The 10,402-nt window shown below is 39.8% G+C and overlaps 1 protein-coding gene and 1 pseudogene across 10 annotated transcripts in view; both read right to left on the reverse strand.

The window, feature by feature from the left end:
* Positions 1-1,506: 1,506 nt before the first annotated feature.
* The window catches only part of Mia2 (melanoma inhibitory activity 2), a 119,078-nt gene continuing 110,182 nt past the window's right edge, over positions 1,507-10,402 (reverse strand). For 7 of the 9 annotated variants that reach the window (XM_023706595.1, XM_023706587.1, XM_023706588.1 and 4 more), the window contains 3 exons: positions 4,782-4,840; positions 3,526-3,757; positions 1,507-2,057 (listed from right to left, as the gene is read on the reverse strand). In XM_023706595.1, coding sequence (XP_023562363.1) covers positions 1,891-2,057; positions 3,526-3,757; positions 4,782-4,840 — 458 coding nt within the window. In that variant the 3' untranslated portion in view covers positions 1,507-1,890. The remainder of the gene's footprint in view (positions 2,058-3,525; positions 3,758-4,781; positions 4,841-10,402) is intronic. The other 2 variants (XM_023706589.1, XM_023706590.1) reach the window with 2 other exon arrangements.
* On the reverse strand, positions 7,681-8,645 carry LOC105741013 (annotated as a pseudogene). Its single transcript, XR_001116944.2, has one exon. The product of XR_001116944.2 is annotated as a nuclease-sensitive element-binding protein 1 pseudogene (transcript).

Consider the following 10,402-nt stretch of genomic DNA (forward strand, 5'->3'; position numbering starts at 1 on the left):
TGGGGGGACACAAACATTCAAACCACAGAAAATATCAATTTATTTTTTTTTTTTTTTTTTTTTGTACCCTCATGCCATTAGTATTTTATCCAAGCATTTCACATGCAGCCTTTCTTTTTAGGCTTTTTCTCTAAGGTCGGCATGGTAACAAGATAGTGGAACTATTTTAAAGGACCAGTGTTTCAAATAACATTTGAGAAATGCTGGCATGATGTGCTCCAAATACAAAAATGTCAATGCTTTGTTCAAGAACATCTGTCTTTTGGCACTGAAGAAAGCATCCAAGAAACAACTAAAACAACCAACTGCTAAACACAAGTACTACAGTATTTTTTAGCTATGTTTCATTGTCTTCCCTTTATAATCATATTAATGTGCAAGAGTAGTAAGAGAATATCAACCTGAAACATTGTAAAGATGCTGAATTGGAAGCTCAAGTTGATGCCATACTTGTTTTAGTACAGCTATCTGCAGAATTCCCTGAGATTCCCAACAGGTCAAGGTCTGCTCAGGGTGCCTGGGGGCAGGGATGGGGCCTCCTAATTCCAAGAAGCAAAAAAGTCTGAATGACAGGATGTTGTGCCAATTCACACAGAGATGCCCTTATGGGGAAAACAAGGAAGCTCCTGAAGGACAATCAGATAAAAATTAATTATTCAGCCAAACTGTCACCATGCCTTGCTTGCCTGCCCCCCTATGTGGTCAGCAGAACTCTATGCCCTTTCCTCAGCCCATCTGGGGGTCTGAGTCAGTTCGGGCCTTCACTCCATCCTGGTACTGCTCCCCCACCCCCCAGATACTCCCTGTCCCTCCAGTCCTAGTTCATCTCTCTAACAGGGTTTCCTGGCCTGAACCCAGCAGCTATCCAAGAGCAAATGTCAATGTTTCCCCACAGAAAACAGTAAGTATCTCATAAATTAAGAGGAACAGTGAAATAAAACTGTACAAGAAAACTAGTAAACAAAGATCAAAATTCTGAAATTCACTGTAGGCACTACCCTAGTTTTCTTTAAAATATAATCAACTTAATCAAGTTTTCTTTAAAATATCAATACAATCAATTTTGCTTCAATTTGAGCAAAAGTACAATCACTTAAATAACAGCAGTTAAACTGAAAATGAGGCATAAAATTACTTGTGAAGTATATTAATTTGTTGCTTTGAGTCACCCGTGTCTATGTGCAAGAAAAAAGGCCCATTTTTCATAAGATAATCAAAAAATATTTATTTATTTATTACATTTATTTATTGTGTGTGTGTGTGTGTGTGTGGCCAGCTCAGCCCACCAGGGGGAGGGCTGCCTGGCATGTGGTGCTGGGGGATTGAACTGCGGTCCCTGTGCTTTGCCAAGCTTGTTCCAAGTAGGTGCTTTAGAACACTGAGCCATCTCTCCAGCCACTCAAAAAAGATTTAGTATGAAACTTATTGGTACAGGGAAAAAAACTAACTTATGAAGTCATTTTTATGGAAAAACTAGCTGACTTTATTGTCAATGCCAAACAAGACTTTAAATTAAAATTTATTTATTTAGGCATAAAGTTACTTACACATTTGTCTACAACCATAGTAAATACATTGCTTGGCATAAAAGTTGCCTTTATTTCCAATTTAAAATACTCCCAACTGAAAGATTGCATATATAAAACTCCTGTTATTGCCTATATAACAGTGGACTAATCAAATTAAAAGTTATACGGCTTAGAATAAAATAAAATGTAAATAATTTACTCAAGATTCATATGTAAATCATCTTTATTTACAAAATACTATCCTGAGAATTATAATTCCATTAAGCTTCAATTTGAGCAAAAGTATAATCACTTAAGTAACAGCAGTTACTTAAACTGAAAATGAGAGATAAAATTACTTCTGAAGAGACCAAAAACATTGTCAGGTTTCTTGCTGTGGCTCGGGATGCTCAGCAGCAGGCTCACTTGAAGGTGGACTCAACCCTGAAGGGAATTCACTTCTGCTCTCAGAAGGTGGGGGTGGGGGGAAAAATCCAGCTCTTGGGGGAAGATAATGAGGAAAACCCCGTGGTGAATAGACACTTCGCACTGTTCAAAGAGATTACAGAAGACATTTTTTAACTTTAAGAACCTGAATCGCAACCCTATTAAAATCACCATCTTATAAATTCCAATGCCTATTTGATAATATTCAAAAACTGACACAAGAATTATTTAATCTAAATGTTAAATTTTTACATGAAGAAAAATGTTCTTTCTTCAACTATATGTGATTGATGCAAATAGAATTTTAAAAACAATTTTTGTCCTAGCACTTTAAAAGACACTAGAACTATTTCATAATATACAAACCTCACTTTTAAAAACATTTTCATGTAATAACATTTCTACCACTTAACAATCAGATCAGTGATTCTGACTTCATATTATACTATAAATTTCAAATGATATCATCATCTTAAAATCTCTCAGACAAATTTTAAAAATAGAGGACAACTGAGAGAATGACAACATAAGACAGAATACAGACTTATGTCTAATATTTGGTAACCATGTATTTCTGCAGAAATGTAGTTCTGAATGGTAGAGAATGGCTATAAAAATAATAAGTTATTCCTTTTTTCTTATATGAGACTATGAAAGATTTTTAAATAAATTCAACATGATAAATACATCTTGGGTTTTAAACACGTAAGACTACATGGGAACTACTTCTGAAAAAGATTTTTAAAAACAAATTAGTCAATAACTTCTTTTTTTTGAGACAGGGTCTTGCTACGTAAGTTAAGCTGGTGTTGAACTCATTATGTAGTCTAAATTAGCCTCAAACTCATGGCAATCTTCCTGCCTCAGCCTCCCAAGTACTGGAATTACAAGTGTGCACCACCTAGGTTACCAATAATTTTAATCCAAAAATATAAATTATAATTAACTAATTACCAAAAAAAGTAATAAGTTTCTATTGAATGAGGCAGACCATAGTGGCATATGCCTGTAATCCCAGCTACTCAAGAGACTAAAACGGAAGGATCACAACTTTGAGGCCAGTTTGGACAAACTTAATGAGACCCTGACTCAACACAAAAATGCAGCTCCCTGGGGTCAGTTCCCAGGTCTGGGAAAAATAAAGTGAGAGACACAAATAGGTTTTGTCTTAACATAAAACTACTGCAAAAAGTCAATGATTTTCCAGACTACTACAATAGAGAAATAGCTCCAGGCATGGTGGTGCACACCTGTAATCCCAGCACTCAGGAGGCTGAGGCAGGAGGATCACTGTGTTCAAGGCCCCCCCCCAGGGTTCATACTTCAAGCCCAGCCTGAACTGCATAGTGAGACCCTGTCTCAAAAAAAAAAAAAAAAAAGTTCAACATTATTAAGATAAATCAGGTTGTTTGGCTGCCCTTCAATTTGGAAAAGTAATAAAAATAGTACATTCACAGAATGTCAGAAAAATTATTCTTCCACTGTATTACCATATGAATAGGTAGTGAAATTACTATCTTTGATTTACTATATAAAACACAAATGACATTTTTTAAAAAATAAAGCCTACTTGGGAATGGTGGAAGTGGACCAGAGAAATCCCTTGGAGGAAAATAATCTCGAGGGGCTCCATACATGTTTCCTGGAGGAGGTAGAGGGAAAGGAGGTCCTCTCCTCATGACCTGGGCCCTCGGATACATTAGAAACGGCTGAGCTCCAACTGGAGGAAGAGGTAGAGGAACAAAGCCAGGGCTGGTTGCTTTGCTTTCAGCAGGGAGAGAAGAATCAGGCACATTTGAATTCTGCAACAAATCCACATATGGCAGTCACTAAAACAATCACAAAACTCACAACAATTTTCCTAAATATCTTAGGCACAGAACAAAGTACACACACAACTAGGCAGAAAGCACCTCATAACAGTCTTAGTTAACAGAGCAAAATTTAGTTTTCCACATTAACTTATTGACTGGGTTTATGGACTCAACAAAAACAACTTTAAACAACAAAGTAATATTCTAGCTAAAGCTAAGACAAAAATGTTCAACGATTTCAAAAATGCCCACTTTTTTTCATAATTTAAAGACAGGGTCTTGCTAAGTCACCAAGTTATCCAGGCTATGTTCAAGCTTTCAATCCTGTCTCAGCCTCCTAGAGTGTGGGGATTATAGGTGTGCACTACCACAGCCAAACACACACTCTTTCACCAGGCACTCTTGGCAAGATGCTTCTGTTTGTATTTTCAGTGATAAAGCCAATGTTTTAAATGTAGTAAAAATGAAGTACATGTAGTACACAAAGAAACTGGGGGTGCAGCGCAGAGGTACAGTGCGTGCCTCCCCCATGTAAGGCCCTGGGTTCAATCCTCAGTACTGTAAAAACAGAAGAACACCCCTGGATTTGGGGTTTTTTTTGGTTTTTGTTTTTGGTTATTTTGTTTTTCAAATAAAAACCCAAGGGAAGGGGGCCAGGGAGATGGCTCAATAGAATAAGTGCTTCCCTGGCAAGCACAAGTGCCTGAGTTCAATCCCTGGTTCCGCCAAAAAAATAAAAATAAAAATAAAAACCCAAGGGAGAAAATTTAAACATCTTATTCTATTAGTGAACTAATTTAAACCCTTAGCCTGCAAATTGTACCTTATCTCCATAGTTTAAAATCCATAGAAGGAAAAAATTTAAAAAAACAGCTTTAATGCTGTTGGAAGTGAATTTAATCAAAAGAAAAAATTTATATCACAAATATGCTATTAGGTGTATTTCCATTCTACTAAAATAAATGGCTAGAAGGGTCCTTAATACATGGATAAAATTGTCTTCTATACTTACACCAGGATTATCTTTGGTATCATTCCTACTGGATTCCGTTTCCGAAGACAATGGCCCATCTAGACATAAAAGTTAAACCACAAAAAATACATGACTTATTTTATTCTTAGATTACTTCCAGACCAGAGCGCACATTGGTATTTCCTCACTCTACTTGTCAGCAGGCACTAGCTTAACACCAGCATTGTGTATGAGGGTCACAAGTACAGCTGGAGGTGCACAGAAACTGTCAGAGATGAAGAGCTCTGCGGCGGCAGTGTGGGGTGATGATTGCTCCAGCGAGCCCCAGGCAACCTGCTGCTGCTGCTGCTGCTGCGCATCCTGAGGGAACCCCTGGGAGGCAGCACTTGTCTTCCTTCCATTCTCCTTCCCTCCTTTATCCCCTTTCCTTTCTTATTCATCCACCAAGTAATAAAGATTAGTCATCTGAATTTAGCCCATTCCTGCCTCTGACAGCATAAATGCAAACTTCTCTCTGACCACAACCATGACCTCTTCTCTCTTAGCTCCCTCTCTTAGCCAATCGTCTTCCATCTGTCCTTGGATATCACGGAGGCTTTGAATCCTCAGTTTCACCCTTTCTTTGCATCTTTCCCCTACAATTGCAAAGTCTGTCTCTTCAACCACCTATTAGTATCTTTGCCTGGTTGGTCATTTTTCACTTTTGTATCTCAGCATAATCCTGATTAATCTAGAGTTCTGCTTCTATTTAGCTTACCTATATCTACACCACCTAGCACTCACCGGAGGGGGGAGAAAAAGGCTTTCAAAGCCTGATACCACTCCAGTGTCTCCACCCAATTTCAGGTGCAGATAGCCTGGCCCTCCTACCTGTGTCTTCCAAGCAGGCTTTCTCCTCAGCAATCTGAGCCTCCATTCTCCCCATACCCTTCAATCTGATCAAGCATAAAGAATTCATAACTATATTACACTACTATCAGGACCCTACCAGACAACCTATAACCCTGATCCTGGTCTCAGAATCCTTCTCCTGGAGCTTCCTCAGGGATCTTCTCTGCTCTGCTAGCTCTTTTTCCTCTCTTTCTGATACATCCAGTTCTTTCCCTTCTAAACTGTGAGATAAGAAGATTCCTTTCTAGCTACATCTGTCCATCATCCACAGCTGTCAAGTATACATTGTTCAGAATTCCTCCTTTTTTGATCTCATATAATCTATTTGTAACATCTACTGTATTCCACTGAAATTATTTTCCACAAATTAAAGTCTCTTTATGTTCTAAATTAAAATAGACACTATTAATCCTTATTTTACATTACAGTAGCCACCTTTTACTTACGGTTTCACTTTCTGTGGTTTTAGTTACCTGCTGTCTACTGTGGTATGAAAATATCAAATCAAAAATTCCAAAACCAATTTAGAAGTCTTAGACAGCACACCTTTTAAGCAGCATGACACAATGCCACAGCATTCTATGCTGCCTTACCTGAGACCTGTGTCATTCCTTTGTCCAGTGCATTAACTCTGCATACCTTACTGGTGCATTTGCCTTAGTAGCCAGCTCAGTTATCAGCTAGATACTGACTCTCACAATGATAGTACTTGTGTTCATCAAGTTACCATTATTTTACTGAAAAATGGTCCCAATGTACAAGAGCAGTGATGTGAAGGAGGCACTAGGGCAAACAGCATGTGCTCTGGTGTGTGTCTAGATGTCCATCCAAAAGCCTCATGGCTCACAGGACTTTTTTAGAGGTGGCTGAATCTCCAGTGGGTGGGTGACTGCTGGAGCAGTCCTCTGCAGTCTAGGTAAGACAAAAGGTGCAGAAAGATGCTTACCTCCCGCTTTTCACTCTTGTTGCTTGTGGCGTCTTCTGCCACTAGGAAAAGCTGTCCCTCTGCCAAGCCACCCTGTGTTGAAGCCAGCCTATTATGAACTGAAACCTCTACAAACTGTCAACTAAATAAACCTTTCCTCCTTTAACTGTGGGTGTTGCATATTTTTGTCACTGCAAGAAGAAAAGTAGCTAAGACAACATGAAAAGACAGGTGCTATGTCACTCTGGTGCTATGTGGCAATGCCACAGGAGACACAGAACAAAATATAGTAGAGGGTTCACTGGGAAGTCCTGAAACATATTCTCCATGAATAAAAGGGTGTGACTGAATGTTCTGCTACTGCTGACCAACCCTCCCTCTTGAAATGCTTCCAACCTCTTTCCATAACAAGACCCTTTTCTCTCTCGAGCTATTGCTTGTTTCAGTATCTTTAAAGTCTACTATCTCCGACCAACTTTACTTAACTAGTGGTATCTCTGAGGGCCACTCTAGACCACTTTTTATTCTTCCCTTGAGAAATCCTATCCACTCATATAGCTTTACTTTGATATATTTAATTAGCCATGAGTTCCATCTCTGTAATGCAGATCCAGATATTTTTGAGGACTTCTAAGCTTGACCCACCTCATTCAAGTCATCAAGTTGTATCATAAGTGTTTTTTTGTTGTTGCTGTTGTGTGTTTTGGGGTTTTTTTTTTTGACAATTATTTAAGATCTTTATTAACAGGTGCTTGCAGTTTGTTGACTTTTTTTAAAAAAAAATCAAGTTGTAAACTTTTATTACAAATTAAAAATGAAGTTCTTAAAAATCTCAACTTGACCAGATATGAAACAATTTAAAAACCTTTAAAGGTGTATTGAGAAAAACCACGCTTTTTAAAAAAAAACACGTTTGTCATTACTAAAAAGGTAAAAATAAAAAAAACCTCATGCTGCATAGATAATGCAGATAGTTCTAGTTACCTGGTCAGTGGGCAAAAAGCAAGCACTTAAGGTCTTCAGTTCCAATCTTTTGTTCATTTCTTATCACTGGAATTTCCTATTCGTTTCCTTCTTGCTGGATGACTAAACCCGATGATGGTAGAGATGTTAAGCCAGCGTTTACTCAGCCCCGCCCTGCTCAGCTTCGGGAAGGACGAATTCTCAGCTGGTGGATCGGCTGCTTTTGTCTCTTTGCCATCTTGTGGTTTAGGGTTTTCTGGGCGTCTGCACTGAAGTTGCGACGGTACTGACGTTGAGGTGGCTGCTGACCTTGGGTCTCATTTCCTTGATTTTCCTTATCTTCTTCATTGCCATCCTCTCTAGGCTGTCTTTGGCGAGGAGGGCCCCTGCGGAATCGTGATCTATAACCTCGATACATAGTGTGTCTCACTTGTCTACCCTGTTCTCCTGTACCCTGGTTGTCAGCACCCTCCATCACTTCTTGCACAGGAGGGTTGGAATACTGTGGTCCACGCCCATAGGGTCTCCACATATAGTAAGATGGGAACCTTAGTCCACGGTAGGGCCGGCGTTGTTGGGCCTGGCCTTTGGGAGCGCTCTCCGATCCCTCATTCTCTTCCCCACTCTCACTATTCTGGTAATTCTGCTGGTAATTGCGTGGAGACCCTATGACGTGGATAGCATCTATAATGGTTATGGTCTGCTGCATATTTACTGCCTTGAACTGGAACTCCACCAGGGCCTGTAACATTTGCTGCTTCCACACCCTTTTCTCCTTCAACAACATCAAACTCCACAGTCTCTCCATCTCCTACACTGCGAAGGTACTTTCTGGGGTTATTCTTCTTTATGGCAGTCTGGTGTACAAATACATCTTCCTTGGTGTCATTCCTGTTGATGAAGCCATATCCGTTTCTTACATTAAACCATTTCACTGTTCCCAAAACCTTCGGCCGCTGTGAGACATTGGTGGGCTGCTGCTGGGTCTTGGCCTTGCTGCTCATGGTTGCGGTGATGGTGACTGGGGCCAGCTGCAGCAGCTGTGGCTTCTCCCAGTGTGTGATGGTAACTAGGCCGGCGGCGGTGGTGGGGCTGCTCAGGGCTCTCTGGGGTCCGCTCTCCACTCCCGCTACCAATCAAACTCTGTTTTATTTTTTTAGACAGGGTCTCACTGTGTAGTCCAGGCTGGCCTTGGACTTGGATATGTAGCCCAGGCTGGCCTCAAACACATGGTGCAGTCTTCCCAGTTGTGAGGTTATAGGCATGGGCCATTATGCCTGGCTAGTGCTGTTCATTTTACTCAAAGTATAACTTATAATTTTTCTGATCAAATTGCTCCTGTCTCTGAATAATAAATGGTATCTCCCTCTATTCAATCAAGTACCACAGCCAGAAACTGGGAATCAGCCAAGACCTCCCACATAGCTTCAGTTCTAACCCTATTTCTCCCATGTCTATTCACATCGATCTAGCCCCTCCACTAAATCACCACCACCACTCATATTGATTCCTTTCACAATCTCCTAAAAACCCTTCATCCAATCTTATTGTTCCCTAAGCTCCATAATTACAATCACAGAAATTTCTCCACAAAATGCAAATCTTGTATTATTGTTCTGCTTAAAATCCTTTTAACGAACTCCCATTATCCTGAGAATAAGGTTCAAGTTTCTGAACAGTTTGCAAGGTCTTGCAAAATCTAAACCATGCTTCCCTCAGAGACCACTTGCTTAAGTATTTCCTGGCACACTCCAGGGTACAGCCATAATTGACCATGCATGCTTAACTCCAAAGCCATAAATATGCTACTCTTCATTCTAGAACAGTGGTGGCAAACCTACAATACATATGTTGTTTGTTTTTCTTTTAGGACAAAAGATGTTAATGTATGAGATGTTTTTTTCTAAACTAAAACCTCAGCATTGAAGATGAGGTGCAATGTTGGCCCTTTGCAGTATGCAGTACATAAGTGGAACTGGAGTTGCACTCAAGTCTCCAAAAGGCTTGGCAGCACGGTTCTAGAACACAACCTTCACCCTTCAGTCCAGCTAGCTCTTCATTTAATTTTCAGTGTACACGCCACTTCCTTCAAGAAGCTTTTCTTATCTCACACTCAATACACTACCACTTCACGTGGGTTACTGTCCTCACAACTACTGTCTTCTATATAGCACAACTTCACATACTCCTTCATTAGATCTCAAGGAAAAGGAATACTGGGCACCTGTTCATCACTGACACAACAGCAACTACCAGAATGCCTGTCTTTCAGTAGGCATTCAATAGACAACAGTCAGGAGCCACATAACTATATTCAGTTCAGTAACAGATCACAGTGGTCCCTAAGATTATATTGCCTAGTGAGTGACAATGAAGCAAAGTGGCAGCAACTTTTAGAGACTGAGGGCCCAAACTGCAACACAAAGCCCACTTACTAGTCACAAAGTGCCAACACTGCAATTAACCTGAATGCTGAGGTTTTAGTTTAGAAAACACAACTCATACATTAACATCATTTGCCTTCAAAGCTTCACAATAACAGCTTTCAGTGCTAAGAACAGCTTTCTACTGAAGGATGAAAGTTTGCATTTGGCAGGCTTTTACACAATTAATGTGATCTTTGCTACTGTACGCACGCTGATAATTTGACAAACCATGGCCAGAGTAACTTGGCTGGCATGCTGACAGGGCTCTGTATGCCTGCTGCAGCATGCATAACATAGCTTCAGCACCACTGTTGTAGCATCTTAGTTTACATTAATTACATGCTCTGAAGCTCACAGAACAATGAAATCATCTAACAACATATTTCTTTTTTTTCCCCTCCGGTTTTGAAAAAGAGTTGGTATTTAATGTAAAGCAAAGTAAGTCAATAGAACCA

The sequence above is a fragment of the Octodon degus genome, unplaced genomic scaffold, assembly GCF_000260255.1.
Source record: "Octodon degus isolate 3935 unplaced genomic scaffold, OctDeg1.0 scaffold00265, whole genome shotgun sequence".
NCBI lineage: Eukaryota > Metazoa > Chordata > Mammalia > Rodentia > Octodontidae > Octodon > Octodon degus.